The sequence below is a fragment of the Dendropsophus ebraccatus genome, chromosome 14, assembly GCF_027789765.1.
Source record: "Dendropsophus ebraccatus isolate aDenEbr1 chromosome 14, aDenEbr1.pat, whole genome shotgun sequence".
NCBI lineage: Eukaryota > Metazoa > Chordata > Amphibia > Anura > Hylidae > Dendropsophus > Dendropsophus ebraccatus.
This window is the reverse complement of record NC_091467.1, coordinates 40944076-40962490: the sequence shown is the minus strand read 5'-3', so window position 1 is coordinate 40962490 and position 18415 is coordinate 40944076. Positions and strand designations below refer to the sequence as shown.

Below are 18415 nucleotides of genomic sequence, written 5' to 3'. Positions count from 1 at the left end.
GAACATTGGAATTAGAGTGGAGTAGACTGTGAGGTTTGTACAGGCTGCATGAGTGGGGCCTAAGGTAGGGTGAGATTTCAGGGAGCTATGTGCATTCAGAGTCAATCAAGTAAGACAATAAAAGGGAATCAGCACCAGTTGTTGTTCCACACAAACTTGTTTTGTATAGAAACCAGGACTGTTCTGTATTTTCACCGAGAGGCATAGGAAGGCATATAGCTTTTTGGGAAGTATAGTCATTTGAAATATGGCACATAAGGTCCCCAAGACCCATGAGGTCCATCTAGACTGAATAGGTGCAGGCAGCAGTGGAAAATTAAACTGAAAGAGATGGTAGAGGTCAGATGGAAAGTAAATCCCTAAGTATTTCAGAGATTTCAAGACCTAAGTGAAAGGAGGATGGAAGTTGGTGGAAGGAAGATTGGCAAGAAGAGACCAGTCAAAGGCAAGTAAGACATTTAAAGCCTCAGACATTCATAGTGGCGAGTAAAATTCTCCAACTTATGAGAACTAAAAAGGAAGTCACTGCTGTGATAACAAGTCATCGCATAGGCCTCTCACATCTGACAAAGCTCTGGTGTAAAACTAAAAGTTTTAGGGTCAAAATAAAGGCAAGAAGTGATAACAGACACTCCTGTCTAAGGCCGTTATAAAAACAAAACTGTCCAGAAAGATGCCATTCTCCTGGAGAACGAGAGGCAGGGGCGTAGCTAAAGGCTGATGGGCCCTGGTGCAAAATGTTAGCTTGGGGCCCCTCCATCTCACCCGATCAGGCAAAGTCATATCTAACGTTATATCCAATTACTCTAATGTGCCACCATGTTCTAATGCACTGTCACTGCCTCCACCTCATGTAGGTGCCCCCATGAGCTAATAATGCCCCCAGAGGTGCCCCCATATATTAATAGTGCCCCCATGAACTAATAATGCCCCAGAGGTGCCCCCTATGAACTAATAATGCCCCCAGAGGTGACCCCATACAATAATAATGGCCCCAGAGGTGCCCCCATGAACTAACAATGCCCCCAGAGGTGCCCCCTATGAACTAATAATGCCCCCAGAGGTGCCCCCTATGAACTAATAATGCCCCCAGAGGTGGCCCCATGAACTAATAATGCGCCCAGAGGTGGCCCCATGAACTAATAATGCCCCCAGATGTGCCCCCATGAACTAATGCCCCTAGAGGTGCCCCTAAAAAAACAAACATCCTACTCACCTAATCCGCGCTGTGTGGCTGCAGGGATCCACTCTTCTTCCTCTTCTGGCTCATTACGCCTGCCAGAGAGGTCACGTCCCGGCGTCCCATAGGCTGCTGGTATGAAGTGCCGGCAGCCTATGGGAGGGAATGCAGGAGCAGGACGCTGACAGGTCCTGCTCCTGCATTCTGCTCGCTTTAATGTTCCGCCCGCTCACTGTGCGGGCGGAACATCAAAGCGATCTGTGCACCCCGAGAAGCTGCGCGGCCGCAGCTTCTCGGGATGCTTAAAGAGACAAGTGGCAAAGGAGCCCGTGCGGGCCCCCCTAGCGTAGGGGCCCGGTCGCCATGGCGACCGCTGCGACCCCTATAGCTACGCCACTGACGAGAGGCAAAGGGTCACGTATTTGAGTTCAAAAAGTTTGGGCATAAACCGAGGAAGATGGATGTTTTCTCCCTGAAGGTCTAATTACCAGATAAAAAGGTTTCCTCCCTCAGTAGAACACAGCATCAAAAGAGTGTTCACAACCATAGGCCCTATGGTTCAGATTGTACCTAGCATGAAACCCATCTGGTTCAGGTGAATGACATCCTGAAGCAGGTTAGATAGCAGGGATTTCAGAAAATAACTTTAAATCTACATTTAAGACTGAGGATTCCTGAGTAGGGGTATGTGCAAACTAAGTAATTTTGTTGGAAACTCCATCGCGGAATTCTCAGCTCGCGCCCACTAGTGGTCTGCGGCAGGCGCACGCTTCGCCACTCGTGTCATAGACTGCATTTAATGCAAGGGCGGATTCTTTCCTCCGTCCAAAGAATGAACTTGATCATTGTTTGGATGGATGAAAGAATCCGCCCGAGCGGGGCGTGAGCTGAGAATTCTGCAACGGAGTCCCCGTCAAAATTACTCATTGTGCACATACCCTAAAGGAACTGTAAGCCATTAAAAATAAAGAGATCAGTAAGAATATTGGGGGGGGAATTTATTAAGCCTGGCATATCTGTACGCTGGTCTTACCTAAATCCCCGTCCCCATCTCCTACACTGGACTTGTTGAGAGGTCCACGTCTCTCAGTAAATTCGACAAATCTGGGGCTGCCATGCGTCAGTCTCAAAAATGTATACCAGCTTTGAGCTGGTGAAGACTTTTGCCATATCTCATATATCAAGGTAAATCAATGCCCACTCATCACACAAGCAGAGGATACACTGGTGAAAGTGACACACTTGATGCAGCGTGCCCTACAAGTTTCCTACATCAATGGTTGAAACCCCTCCCCCCCCCTAGTGCTTTACTGTGGTTCCAGTTTATCAATACCAGTCATATAGGGGGAGATTTATCAAACATGGTGTAAAGTGAAACTGTCTCAGTTGCCCCTAGCAACCAATCAGATTCCATCTTTGATTTTCCAAATAGTCTGTGAGGAATGAAAGGTGGAATGTCATAGGTTACTAGGGGCAACTGAGCCAGTTTCACTTTACACCATGATTGATAAATCTCCTCCATAGTGTTTTCTTTCAGAGTCATATACTTTTTTGGTGTCTGAAATTTAGTTATAAGTCAAGTTAAAGCAAATGATTACTTGGGAGGCATGGTCTATAAACATTTGAATGTATGGATATATTTAATATATGATATAATTTACAAAATGTATTGGCACAAACATAGTTATTGTTATATATCAGTAGAACATTTTCCCAGGTGTATAAAGTCAGGCAGTGCCATAAGGGTCATACATCTGAAAAACTGCTATCATTCCAACTTTGAGATACTCTATCTATTGTTAGTTGCGATTGCGATGGTATTTGTAAGTCACAAAGACATTTTAGACATGTGCTCTTGGAAGTTTAAAAATCCAGCGGAAATGTTTTCATCCAGCGTCTTCATACAAAAATAATGGAAGATTCTGCAAAACATGTAAAAAAAATATTAGGGTACCTATAATTACAAAAATAAAATGATCACTGCTTAGACAGTTGTACATGTATAATAGATGTATATATGTTTGTGCTGTTAATTTTTTTAACTTCTGTTTTCTGAAATAGGTAAGGTCTCCTTCACATCAAAGAAGGTGCCTATGCTCAATGTTTATATCTGAACACAGGCATTGAGATATTCAGAGGTATACCACAGCCTACCTGTAGCATATAGCCAAGACATAGGAGGACATTTATTAAGTCCGACGTTTTTAATACTGGACTTAAAAATGTCCCCGCGTCTCCAGCGCTACGGGGATTTATGTAGAGGCGGACTGCCTCTACATAAATCCCACACGCTCCGGTGCGCACAGCCGAAAACCTTTGCCAGCTGAGGACTGGAGTAGGTTTTCGGCGTATCTCTATGAGTCCGCGCCCCCGTTCCGCCCCCTCCACACCCCTTCACCGCTCCCCCCCCCCCCCCCGGCGTACCCGTCGGAAAGTGCCGATTTGCAAATAATTTGCAAATAGCCCATTTGCGCTTAAAATCATTCGCAAATCGGCACTTTCTGCCGAAAACCACATTTCGCCGCATAATACATGTCCCCCATAGTCTATTTGTGACTACATTTGGTCTGATTCATGGCAGTGTACATTTAGGCTATTTTCACACTACGTAAAAGTACGGCTGTTGTTGCCGATGGCGTACTTTACACGAGTATGCACATTGCCTTGCCTTCTATGGGATCCCGGCCGGAGCGTATACATATTGTATACGCTCCAGCCGGGATCCAGTTCGGCCCCGCAAATAACTGACTTGTCAGTTTTATGCGGCCGCAATTCAATGAATTCCAGCCGTAGGAAACCCTGTCAGTTCACACAATGAAGCGAGCGGCTCCGGCCGCTTGCTTCATTGTGTGCAGGGGGAAGTTCTGATGCGGGCGCGCGGTGATGCGCCCGCATCTGAACACTACGGCCAGAAAGATCATCTGGCCGGCCGGTACTGTGAACATAGCCTTAATTTGTAAAATACAATAGTGTCATCTACCAAACCATTCTGTAATGCAAATATTTTCAACCAACCCTAATGCTGTTTTACAGCCATAGGCTATGTTCACACAACGTCCTAAAAAGGAAAAAGACGTCCGCTTTTTGCATTTAAAAAGAAGTCAGTTATTGCATCATTTTAATATGCTTGACTAAAATGACTAAAACATGGCTGCTTACCTCCAAAACAAGAGTTACACTTATCAATATTTGGTGGCATGGTAGCTCACACACCCTACACACATCCTTTATATAGTTCAGAGAAAAATAGCCATGCTTTTCTAATCCTATACAAGCCCTTAGGATAGTCATCTGTAGTATAGACTATACAACTCACACATTATGATATTATATGTGGTATATATACTTAACCTATCCTCACACCATTTTAAAATGTTGTTTTTCTCCGCCTCTTAACAGCCATGGTGATTACTGTGATGACAAAGATAATAAAAAGAAGTCCTACGACAGCAGTAAGTCCGATTGTAGCTTGGAAAATCACATCCCGTATGTAGCCTAAAAGAAGTAAAAACATTAAAATTAAATTTTAATTAATTAAAAAATTATTACATAAAATTTTGCCTTCACTGTTTTTTGAAAAAATACCATGAGACAAATGCATAAGGGACATGTAAGACATAAGGTAAGTGAGGTCACAACTGTATGTACAGAGTACAATGAATATACCGACACGTGGCTGCCGGGAGAGAGGAGCTGCCGGGAACGGGTGAGAGGTGAATTGTTTGTTTTTCATAGCGGTTGCCTCATACGGCATGAATGTGGCCGTTTTTGAGCTCCCCCACCGATTGCGGTGACCATACCCGGCGTATAAAATGACCCTAGACTTCAGAGCAGATTTTTTGGGGGTTAAAAAGTCTTGTACGCCGGAAAATACAGTATTTTACAAAACCAGGTCAAGGGAGGAAAATGTGGTGCAGAACAGCTGTGCAGTATGGAGGGCAATCATTTGAAAAGACGGGCATGCTTTAGGAAAACTGATCATTTAGAAAATATTTGTGTGGATCATTCTATCAATTTAAAAACTGTGTCTATTCTTTCATAGTACAGGGTTTTATAAAATGGTATCAAGTGTTTATATCATCTATAGAAGCTCCAAACCTCTATCATCTTTATTATCTGTACCTTTGTCATCTGTATCCTCCTGAATGTCCTCGACCAACATGTTCTTTGTCACGTTAAGGTTTCCGTCATGAGGCTCAGGTGTTATTCCCAACAGCTCACACATTAGAGCATACACATTAACACTTTCAAAGGGCTCCACTATCAGGCCTCTTTTGAATGAAGGGCCCACAGCTCTGAATATGGTTTGCATATCCATTACATTATTATCAAAGCCATGTTCACCTTTATTAAATTGCGCCTTAAAATACTGAGAAAAAAGAGAGGTATAGTTAGAAGACATCACCATTTGACTTTTACTACATAAGTCAATCACATTCTTGTAGTGAGGGGGAAAGCAGTGCTTGGCAATGGTTATTTTTAGGTTCTTTCCAATGCGTAAGGTGGAGAGGGTGTTGGATAAGTGGTAGGGAAGAAGTAAACATTGTTAGGTTTAATTCATGTATAAAGGAAAATAAGTGGTCAGAATTAAGCAATTTGGGTAACATTCAATACCCTAATGGTCCATTTACACAGAAAGATTATCTGCCAAAGATTTAAAGCCAAAGCCGGGAATAGACTATAAACAGAGATCAGGTCATAAAGGAAAGCCTGAGATTTCTCCTCTTTTCAAATCCATTCCTGGCTCTGGCTTCAAATCTTTGGCAGATAATCTTTCTGTGTAAATGGACCTTGAGTTATATCAGTAGGTTAATAAAAAGCCAAAGGGGCAGCAGTTGTGGAAAGGCGGGTGCAGCAAATGGACAATGACAACAGCATTCAGAACAGATATTATAAGTGGGAGTCTAGCTAGAAACAGAATGACCATGTTGCATTAGTCAAGCCATGAAATTATAGCTCTTGAGATGGGGGGGGGGGCAGGTGCATGTTGTGAGCAATGTGTGTGATCAAAACAAGGCCTGCACTCAATATCCAAAGCTGACAAAGTCGCCACAACATTGTTAACACTGGGTAACTATTGAACATTACTTGTAATGGTTTCGTCTGCATGCAATGCTCTTGACAGGCAACTGCCCCCTTTCGTCTCAGAAGTATACCTTCCGAGATGAAAGGGAGGAAGTGGAGCACACATAGGACCTTTTCTGCTGATAAATGTAGAAAACAAATAGGGGCATATTTATCATGGTCTTAATACTATTATTTTGGCTAATTTGTTGTTCTTGCACATAGTGTAAAATTTTAAACTGTAACTGTGATTTAAATGTTATTTTTTAGAAATTAATAAATATCAATAGTAAAAGCGATTTAAAAAAAAAACTCTAATAGGTTTTATTAAGCAAAAGAGTTTTGCTTTTGTACTCAAGCTTTTTTCCTACCTCCCCCCTCACTTCAGAAGGAGGATTTCAGTGTCCATTATGGAGAGGGGAGTAGTCGAGGGGGTGAGTGAGCACAGAGAGGAGAAAAGCAGGGCTGTACAAAACAACAACCTGCAATCTTCTCTTGCCAAGCTCCCAGGTAAGCACTGACCTTTCATACCTCTGAATCCAGCCTTTTATGTGCCCAGACAGTCAACAAACTGCTTGGTTGTTTCTTTGCTCTCCCTGCTCACTCACCCCCCCTCGTCCCCTCCCCTCTCCTTAGATATCTTATCCTCCAGAAAAGAAGTGAGGGGTAGGCTGGGAAACAGGTTTTGTTTTTTTTTTGGTACAGAAAGTTTATTTTTATTAAAACCTATTGCAGAGTTTCTTAAAATCACTTCTACAATTTCTGCAAAAAATATAAATAAATAGCAGGTACAATTTAAGTAACATTTATCAATGTGTTTGCGTTATTTATGAGCAGCTTACGCCAGCTGCTCCACTTTTCTTGTTTTTTTTTGCTCTGAGGGGGGCATCGTTTCATGTTAACTACTTTATGAGCCCAATTTATCACATAGAATTTTTTTGTTTTAGTTTTTGCTAAAAAAATAAATAAATTGTGAAGCAGTTCTCCAGTCAGACCCTAGTAGTAATTTTTTAGCCAAGCTGTGTTAGCAAAAATTTGGCAAGATTTATCCTGTGAGCCTAATGTTAAATTTGGGCATAGACTGGAGATTTTCGTGCAGCACGTGATAAACTAACAAGACACATGTAGGGAAACCAATCAGGCATTCAATATATATTACATTTGCAAATAGTTTTCAGGTGAACAGAAGTAGCTAGACAAATAACAGCAACCACAGAGAATTCTGTATACTACAATTTTGGGGTAGATGGCAGTTTAAAAGGTATAATAGACGTATATGAGAGGAAACCATGTAGGGTTGTTTTATATATAGAAATTATATGATAACAAATACATGACTGACAAGGTGTCACTGATGCATTTAATTTACCATGTGAACCATACATGCAGTTGCAATAAATCTAAGGGTAAAACATAAGTATTTATAAAATAATAATAATAATACTGTGTTTCCCCAAAAATAAGACAGTGCCTTATATAAATTTTTCTTCCCAAAGAGGCGCCATGTCTTTTTTTCGGGTGGTGTCTTATTTCTGTCCCCCGGCCTCCCCCCTCGTCTCTCTGCATTCGGCATGCCCCCTCGTCTCTCTTTCCCTCCAGCCTTCCCCCTCGTCTCTCTCTACCTCTGGCCGCCCCCCTCGGCTCTCTCCCCATGGCATACTCACAGGACATCAGGACGTAGCATGGCGGGATGTCAGGATGTGCGGCGGGACTTTGGAACGTGCTTACGGACGTAGGGGCCATGAAACAGTGTGCCTGTGGTGCCTGCTGTCAAGGTCCACGAGGGGATTAGGTAAGTGGGGGGGCCTGGGTTGGCTGGGTGGTTAGGGGTGCTGCCTTACTTTTAGGGGGTGCATTCGTTTAGTGGGGTGGCCTTATTGTAGGCTAGTTGGTATAGTGGGGTTGTGTTATTATAGGAGGATGTCTTATTTTGGACCTAGTTTTATCTGTGCACAGCTGCTGTATGATAAATCGGCCAAAAAGTGTATGATTTGTAGAATACAGTAAATATGGAAAGTTCAGTGTTCCATGTTTCCTGATAATTCTAGCATAAAAAAGAATGTCCAACATTAAGAGTAAAATAACGGTTCTTACCCCATGTATGACATATCCTGGATCCCCATACAATACTAAAGGTGTGATTCTTTCATTGGTTGAAAAGCGCAGTCTAGCTGGAACATCCTCTTTCTTATAGACGTTCAGTTTGGGATGGCTACCTTTTAATGCTTGATAGACTTTTTCTAATTTTCCCTCTTTAGGTACTAGAAGCCCTGTTGGTCCATAATCCACTAAATGAAACTGAAGATCAGAAAACGAAAAATCTGGTATTTTATACAGGACAATCTCATCCGAACCTTTGACTACTGTGGCCATACCATGATCAGCAGTTATTATAATATTGAGTCTGGATTCCAAATCATAGTATTGTACTCTCTTTCGTATGTGTCCAACCATACGATCTACTTGTCTAACCATGTTTTTACGTTCCTCAGAATCTGGTCCATATTTGTGTCCTGTTGAATCGGGTTCCCCAAAGTACAGCGCCACAAAGTCAAGATCTTCCTCTGTGAACCACTTCATGACAGTTTCTACATTTCCTTTCCATTCAGTTTCATTGCCATAGTTGTGTTGTCTACCCTCAACTTTTTTAAAGTTCACATTTTCGCCTCTGTACGTAGCATTTCCACCAGGAAAGAAAAGTGATCCCGTTTTTAAACCCTGGGAAAAATGATAAATCATCACTGTTAATAAAAATGTAAACAATGTACTATAAATTTAGAAAGACATGGCCACACATCCACATGTTATACGTAGACGTGTTATTCACACAATTTTTGAACTGTTTTATGCAATATTAAAAGGCAATTATACCATTTAAAATATACATGATACATAGCAGTACAATATGTATATCAGTGAAAAAATTAATGTCATCTGCTCCATAGAGCATACAGTATTTTCCTGCGTATGAGACTACTTTTGAACTGCAGTACCGGCCGGGTGATATTTCTGGCCGCAGTGTTTTGATGCGGGCGCATCAGCATGCGCCCGCATCAGAACTCTCGTAGCAAACAATAAGCGAGTGGTCGGAGCCGATCGCTTCATTGTGTGAACTGACAGGTTTTTCAGTGAATTGCGGCCGCAGAAAACTGAAATGTCAGTTCTTTGCAGCGCCGTATGAACTACCGGCCAGAGCGTATACTACGTGTATATGCTTCAGCCGGGATCCCATAAAATGTTCATGCAGCGTTCCACCCGCACAAAGTACGGCCATTGTTGACGATGGAAACAACGGCCGTACTTTTACGCTGTGTGAACATAGCCTAAAAATAAATCACAGCAAACCATCGCAAGAGACAACACAAACTACACAGTTTAAAGATAGACACACCAGAATCAATGAGGTATAATCAAACATTATCACCATACTCCAACAGCAATCTGTGATGGCACTTAGAACACTTAACAGTGTGAAAAGTGAAAAAGTAGAATGATCTAAACAAATAAAAAAAAATTGTATGTCCCTTTAAAGTGAAGCCCCTCAAAGCTCTAATCTTCCATGCACAGGAATGCACAGAGCTTCCATCCCAGCAACCTCTTCCTAATACGTGCCTTTAGCAATGCCCTACTCAATCTCTTATGCGGCTCCCGGTGTGCTTAGTCTAAATTCCTCAGATTCTTCAGGGGGTATATGGGTAACAGGCATAAAAAGAATGCTATAAAAGTAAGGGCAGATAGTACAGTGGTGCTAACATATTAGCTGGGTACAGAAGCAAGAAAAGAATAAAATGCAGTGGCAATGAGAGTTAGTACCTGGATGGCATAACAAGACGAGAATCACTAGACTCTGATGGATAATTGATATATAGATGGTCAGACCTCCACCATTCATCCAGATCAGGTATAGGAAACTTTGGCCGTCCAGCTTTTGCAAAACTACAATTCCCATCATGCCTGGACAGCTAAAGCTTTGAGGGCCAAAGGTTCCCCATCCCTGATATAGATATAGGATAGATCGGCTTATGCTGTTGCTTATGCTTTATGCTTATGTTTTTTTCTATCTTTTTTTCCCTTCCTCTTCATCTATAGGTGGCAAGCAAAATTCTAACATGTAAAACTCACTTCTATTAAGGGAGAAGTCCAGTGAAAATTTTTATTGAAGTATTGTATTGCCCCCCAAAATTATACAAATCACCAATATACACTTATTACTGGAAATGCTTCCAAAGTGCTTTTTTCCCTGCATTTACTGCTGCATCAAGGCGTCACTTCCTGGATTACATGGTGATGTCACTTCCTGGATTACATGGTGATGTCACGACCCCGACTCCCAGAGCTGTGCAGGCTGTGGCTGCTGGAGAGGATGATGGCAGAGGGATGCTTAGTGTCCCTCCAGTGTCCTGTGTCCCTCAGTGTCCCCCTGCCATCATCCTCTCCAGCAGCCACAGCCCGCACAGCTCTGGGAGTCGGGTTGTGACATCACCATTTTATCCAGGAAGTGAAGCCTTGATGCAGTAGTAAATGCAGGGAAAAAAGTACTTTGGAAGCATTTCCCGTAATAAGTGTATATTGGTGATTTGTATAACTATTGGGAGGCAATACAATACTTTAATACAAATTTTCGCCAGACTTCTCTTTTGATCCACATCCTCTCCCCTGATTGAACCTAACTGACATATTTCTATTTTTACCCGAACATTTTCACCTAGTTTATGTTAGTAAAATCCTTACCTGTCTCTGAGCTGTAATCCAAATAGGAAGTGATCCATTATCCCACCAGGAAGAGATGCCTTGTGTAGGGAGATACGGTTCCTTTTTCAGAGTGGAGATATTGAAGTACATGTTATGTATAACACCATGGTTCTCAATGTATCTACCTAAAGTCAACATTATAGAGAGAAAAATATTGTCACCATTATTTTTAAGCTTTAAACTGTAGTTCATCCTTTTGAAACTTTTAAATGTAAATTAGCTTAAAGAGGATGTACCACCAGGTACATCCTCTTTAATCTGACACAGGGATAGAACAGCACCGTCACGGACAAGCCGGAGCCGCAGTCCGTTTTACGATCCGCAGCCCGGTTCCCGTGTACGGCGCCGTTCTATCCACAGGTCCTGGGATCCACAGACCGGCTTGCCCGTGACGGTGCCATTCTATCCCTGTGTCAGATTAAATAGGATGTACCTGGTGGTACATCCTCTTTACATCTACTAATCCTTAATAAGTAATATCAAATAGCTCCACTGTTTTAACCAAATTATTCTGTATTCTGTACTGGCTTTTTCTATAATATAGTATGGTATAATCTAATACTACTCACCAAAAGTGTCCCTTCACTGTCCTTTGAAAATTAATGTTTCTTATTATATTGTTCAAGACAAAATTAAAAGTTCATGTAACAAATTGTTTCTTGATAACATAAATAAACAAAAAGGTGCTACATAATATATAAGACAAAGAAAATAAAATACAGGAAGAAAAAAGGTCCAAGCGTGTTCACGTGCTTCTGTTGTACTATCAAGGAGATAACACTGCTCACTAAAGCCTGTTACACAGAGTGATTATCTGCAGAATCGGGCAGATATTGTCCCTTGTAAAAAAAAAAAAACAACAAAAAGCCAAGGAGCAGGCAATCATTCATTCATTGGCTTTTAACAAAAAGGCTGTGGTTAGTGGGGGAACCAGAGACAAGGCCAGAGGACACTGGGGAAGCATGGAGCGGTAAGCATAACATTTTTATTATTTTCTATAGGCCATATTAGCTGTTTCGTTAAACTACTTCTGGACTGGTAAGTGCTGAAATCTTTATATATTTTTTTATTCTTTCATTTATTGTGCTGTTACAGCTGAGCACTACATTGCAGGACTACAGAGACCAGCAAGAGTAGGTAGCTGCACACTGGTGGGGAGAGTGGAGGACCTGTTGCAAAGTGACTTTATTTTTTTTATTGTGGCATCCCTTCCATCGGCTGGCTGAAGATCCACATGAAGTGTAGCCCCACAAATGAAGATGAAGATAACAATGGAACCCAGTGGAAGCTGCATCAATAACTGCAATATAGTGTGGAGAAGATTAGGGGCTGATACTTAACTTGTGGTTGGCACTGTGGGTCAGTGGTTAGCATTGTTGCCTGGGGTCTCAAAATTAAACCATAATTAAACCACCAACCAATATATGGCCCCCTGTCTACATTCACATGTCTGTCTACATACACAAGAACCAAGAATTGCAGTTTAAAAAAAAAAAGATACACAAATAAGGCATAGAGGTAATGGGACGTATTGGAGTGCTGGGTATGATGGGCGAGGAGGCAGAAAGAGCATGTGAAGGCCAGGTTCAGACTATGTAACTGTGCGGCTGTATTTGCGGCTGTAATTGTGCGGCGGTATTTTTGGTGGTTCATGCGTACGCTGGAAAGTATAGGATATACGACTGCACAGTGCACACTATGTATGAATCTACGGCCCGATCGTAAACGGACCCGTAAAAAATGAACAAGACCATATTTTGCGGCTGGACATGCGGCCGAGGATTGACAGGCGGTCCGTACGGAGTACTTCAAAAATAGCCGGCAATGATGCCGAATGCCGATGCCTCTAATAGTTAATATATTAAATTAATAAAACACATTTTCTTTATAATAAAGTCCCTTTCGTTGGTCAATAATTTAATTCTAACGAATCCATCATTTTGCAATTAAATATACTGTTAAAATAAATAGATATATAAATAAATGTATATTTATATATATATTTATTTTTTGACAGTATATTTAATTGCACAATGATGGATTCGTTAGAATTAAATTATTGAACAACGAAACTGAATTTATTTAATCGAAAATGTGTTTTATTAATTAAATATTAATTAGTACAGGAAGCTCCATAAGCCGTTAATTCATATTGCCGGCAATAGAGCTTTCTGTACTAATCATCACATTACTTTAATAAAAACATCAAATGTTTCTTCTAATTATGTTATCACAATAGCATTATTAGAAGAAACATTTAGAATTATATGTGAGCTCAGCTGATTGGCTGATCGGCTGAGCGCACATATAATTAGCGGGTCCGCAGTACAGTGACTTCATTGTGCTCCGGACCAGCGAAGAGGACACATCGGGGGGTCAGTTAACCCCTTCCTTGCTGGGATGGGTGCAGTCTGATATCAGTCTGGCCCCCAAGGGGTTAAGGGGGATGCAATACATCCTCCCTTAACCCCTTGGGGGCCAGACTGTAAGCAGCGATCTGTAAAGATGCTGCATACTGTAAGGTGCACAACACCGCTCACAATGATGGGTGTTGTGCTCCTGTTTGTGTGTTTTTTGTGTGTTTCTCCCTTTTTGTTTTTCAGATATCGTTATCCTGGGGATTACTTCAGATTCCGTGGACTACGTCGATGACCAGCGTTTTTTTATTTATTTTTTTAATAAAATGGTCAATGAGGGGTGTGGGGGTGTTTTTATTTGAATAAAAAAATTTTTTTATTTGTGTCTTGTCTTTATTTCTTTACTTTATAGACTTAGTAGTGGAAGCCGTCTAATAGACGGAATCCATTACTAAGTTGGGGCCTAGTGTTAGCCGGTATAAAATGGCTAACACTAACCCCCCATTATTACCCCAGTACCCAATGCCACCAGGGGTACTGGGAAGAGCCGGGTGCCAGTGGTCCCGGAGCGTCAAAATTGGCGCTCCTGGACCGGACGGCAGCAGGCTGGTAAGATTTAGGCTGGGGAGGGCCTAAACCAATGGCTCTTCCCACCCTGGTGTTACCAGGCTGCTGTCGTTTGGTTTTTAACCCGGCTGGTTATAAAAATAGGGGGGAACCTATGCGTTTTTTTTTTATTATTTATTTATTTTAAAAAAAAACGCATAGGGTCCCCCCTATTTTTATAACCAGCCGGGTTAAAAACCAAACGACAGCAGCCTGGTAACACCAGGGTGGGAAGAGCCATTGGTTTAGGCCCTCCCCAGCCTAAATCTTACCAGCCTGCTGCCGCCCGGTCCAGGAGCGCCAATTTTGACGCTCCGGGACCACTGGCACCCGGCTCTTCCCAGTACCCCTGGTGGCATTGGGTACTGGGGTAATAATAGGGGGTTAGTGTTAGCCATTTTATACCGGCTAACACTAGGCCCCAACTTAGTAATGGATTCCGTCTATTAGACGGCTTCCACTACTAAGTCTATAAAGTAAAGAAATAAAGACAAGACACAAGTTAAATAAATTTTTTATTCAAATAAAAACACCCCCACACCCCTCATTGACCATTTTATAAAAAAAAAAAAACGCTGGTCATCGACGTAGTCCACGGAATCCGACGTAATCCCCAGGATACCGATATCTGAAAAACAAAAAGGGAGAAACACACAAAAAACACACAAACAGGAGCACAACACCCATCATTGTGAGCAGTGTTGTGCACCTTAAAGTATGCAGCATCTTTACAGATCGCTGCTTACAGTCTGGCCCCCAAGGGGTTAAGGGAGAATGTATTGCATCCCCCTTAACCCCTTGGGGGCCAGACTGATGTCAGACTGCACCCATCGCAGCAAGGAAGGGGTTAAGTGACCCCCCTTCCTTGCTGGGAGGGGTGCAGTGCTGGGGAGGGGGTGGGGAGAGCTCTATACTCACCCCGATGTTGTCTCTTCGCTGGTCCGCAGCACAATGAAGTCACTGTGCTGCGGACCGGCTCATTATATGTGCGCTCAGCCGATCAGCCAATCAGCTGAGCGCACATATAATTCTAAATGTTTCTTCTAATAATGCTATTGTGATAACATAATTAGAAGAAACATTTGATGTTTTCATTAAAGTAAAGTGATGATTAGTACACAATGCTCTTTTGCCGGCAATATGAATTAACGGCTTATGGAGCTTCCTGTACTAATTAATATTTAATTAATAAAACACATTTTCGATTAAATAAATTCAGTTTCGTTGTTCAATAATTTAATTCTAACAAATCCATCATTTTGCAATTAAATATACTGTCAAAAAATAAATATATATATATATATGTATATATAAATGTATATATATATATATACATTTATTTATATATCTATTTATTTTAACAGTATATTTAATTGCAAAATGATGGATTCGTTTAAATTTAATTATTGAACAACGAAAGGCACTTTATTACAACGAAAATGTGTTTTATTATTTTAATAGATTAACCATGAGAGACATCGGCATTAGTGCAGAGGATCGCAAACCCCGGTAATAGCAATTCATGTAAACTGTGTTCCCTGCTTTCCCAGATGCATCCAGAGGTGTTTGCATCACTTTCTTAAGATTTTATTTGTTATTTTTAGTTGAACCAGATTTCCAAGTAAATGACCGTATGTTTTGAGCCGCATGTCTATTTTTTCCCACGGCCGTAGTTTCATCCGCACATTTACAGCCGCATAAAAAATACAGCCGCACAGTTACATAGTGTGAACCTAGCCGAAGAATGTAAATATAAAGGGCAGAACTGCACATAGATGTATAATCGCAAGGGAAAATTCTGAAAAATAGTACATGGGGAGCTTCATTTAGATCCTGGAAAACTCCTAACATTTCAACTGCCTTTTGTTATTTGGGAGATAACTATCATCTGTCAGGGGAGAATCAAAAGGTCTCATACACTTGTAAAAGTATGGAAAACTTGTTCTAAATGTTGATCCAGTCTGGTTGCTGCATGGGATCAGGAGGGAAATTTTCCCTGTTAAGGATCACCTTCCACTTCATCAACAGGGGAAACAAATTCTAATTTGCTTACACCAGGTCCTTTCATCCACGTCCTCCTTCAACTATTGGTTGAACCTGGGCACACAGTATATGTTTTCTTTAAACTGTTCTATCTTTGCTATAAAACGCTTCCTTTTAAACTCACAATTATGTATTAAGGGTGTAGTTTAACAGAGACAATGCAGCTGTGGCTCACACTTTAACGGGATGTCAAGTTGCTGAGAAAAATTATTTAGTTAATTTGAATGAAATCCATGGTATGGTACTATATGTAACTCTGTAATTATCAATGTTATATTCTATATGTCTAATTGCAATGTTCTCTTCAGCCCAATATTCCCCATTGTAACACACTCACCTGTTAGTAGTGTGAAGTGACAGGGACTTGTAATCGTTATATATGCCGGAGTCATATACTTTGCTTTTACTCCATCATTGCTCATAATATCCAAATTGGGGGTCTCAACATCTTGGTCATAGTCCCAACGGAATCCATCAAAAGAGATAAGTAAAAGTTTATGGGGTGCCTTTTTTCGCAAATGCAATGGGATCGATGAGCTCAGGGCCAGAAAAGTTAAGATCACAGCACAGAAAGTCAACATCTTAATCAAGCTGAGAAAGACTGATCCAGGATCCAGGGTTCATATATTTATAATCTCCTAGAACAAAGTTTGACCAGATATCTTATCTAAGAAAAATCTTTATAATGTACAGGGATCAATAACAAACGGGCAACTACAGTTCATAAGTTTTCCTTATCAAATTGCCGCTAACGCAGAACATTGGAGAATAACCTTGTAGATATTGTGTTTCCTTTTTATCTTTTTGTAATTAGAATAATAATCATGTAACTGTCAGGTAGGGGGTCTGGGAAAACAAGACGAGTGCAGCCCTAGAACTGGCACCCACCCCAGCTGGCCCTACCTACTTGCCACAACAGCCCTAAGTAGCTGCGGACAACTGGGCGGCATTCCCTAACATGGCAAAGTGAATACATGAAAAACAGAGACAAGACTAACAAACAAGCAAGGGAAAGTCAGAGGTCCGAATCGGTAACAGCTGGTCAGTATAGGTACAAAATCGTGAACCAAAGAATAGTCGAGGTCCAAGCCAAAAGGTCAGGTATCAGAAGTACAAAGTCAGAGTAATGCTAGGTCAAGATACACAAGAGGAACCAGGTTCTATCGCAGGCAAGAAATGAGACCACGGCTGATACTTATGGAGCCTGGAGTCCCAGCCTCAGACTTGATTGGGGCTGAGGCTCCAGGTCCTGTCTAGATACAGACAGCGAACTGGCACCTATGCTGACCAGCCAGGGGAGTGAAACCCTGGCCTCTGCTACAACACAGAACAGCAGAGCAGAGTATGTGAAAAAACATAAAAAGAATTATGGCTGAATTGGACGCCGAGCCCAACGCACGGCCCGAGTGCTAACAGAATCCCCCCTTCTGAGGAGGGGCCTCCAGACCCTCACGAGGACCTCCAGGTCTGGTGGGATACTCATCATAAATTTTTTTAATCAAATCCGGGGCATGGAGATCCCGTGCAGTTACCCATGTGCGCTCCTCTGGGCCGTACCCCTTCCAGTGTACCAGATATTGTATGGTTCTGCGAACCCTTCTTGAGTCTAAAATTCTTTCTATTTCATACTCGAGTTCACCTTGGTCTACAATTGGAAGGAGCGGAGGACTAGTGACTGTTGGAGGAATGTATTTCTTGATCAGGCTTTTATGAAATACTGGGTGAATTTTCAATGACTGAGGCAACTGTAATTTAAAAGATACAGGATTTATGATTTCCACTATAGGAAATGGACCAATTTACCTGGGGGCGAATTTGGCTAAAGGTACTCGGAGACGCAAGTTCTTTGTCGATAACCATACCCTTTCTCCTACCACATACTGGGGACCAGGACGGCGTCTGCGATTAGCATATTGTGTTTGTTTTTGCTGGGACACGGTTATAGTTGTCAGACTGTCCGCCCAAACTGTTCACAGTTTTTTGGTCAGTTCTTGGACAGAAGAAAAGTGTTACTAGAAGGGGGTTTGTTGAGTGGAAGTGTTGACATGGTTGTTTAAAGCAAACTCTGCCATGGGTAAATATTCAGACCACGTGTTTTGATTATCAGATATAAAACATCTTAAGGCTAGGTTTACACTATGTATCTGTGTGGCTGAACTAATCATCACTTTACTTTAATTAAAACATCAAATGTTTCTTCTAATTATGTTATCACAATAGCATTATTAGAAGAAACATTTAGAATTATATGTGCGCTCAGCTGATTGGCTGATCGGCTGAGCGCACATATAAAGAGCCGGTCCGCAGTACAGTGACTTCATTGTGCTGCGGACCAGCAAAGAGGACACATCGGGGTGAGTATAGAGCTCTCCCCACCCCCTCCCCAGCACTGCAACCCTCCCAGCAAGGAAGG

At 41.7% G+C, this 18415-nt stretch overlaps 1 protein-coding gene across 2 annotated transcripts; it reads right to left on the bottom strand.

Annotated features, from left to right (window-relative positions):
• Nucleotides 1–2797: 2797 nt before the first annotated feature.
• Nucleotides 2798–16616, bottom strand: ENPP7 (ectonucleotide pyrophosphatase/phosphodiesterase 7). 2 transcript variants are annotated; one of them, XM_069953069.1, is made up of 6 exons: nt 16340–16616; nt 10976–11121; nt 8339–8962; nt 5303–5549; nt 4532–4675; nt 2798–3102 (listed from the first exon to the last, which is right to left on the bottom strand). In XM_069953069.1, exons 1-5 carry the CDS (start codon nt 16581–16583, stop codon nt 4548–4550), a joined length of 1389 nt encoding a protein of 462 aa, XP_069809170.1. In that variant the 5' UTR covers nt 16584–16616; the 3' UTR covers nt 2798–3102; nt 4532–4547. The 2 variants fall into 2 exon arrangements, with proteins under 2 accessions (XP_069809170.1, XP_069809169.1); XM_069953068.1 differs by having other exon boundaries at nt 4544–4675.
• Nucleotides 16617–18415: the final 1799 nt, after the last annotated feature.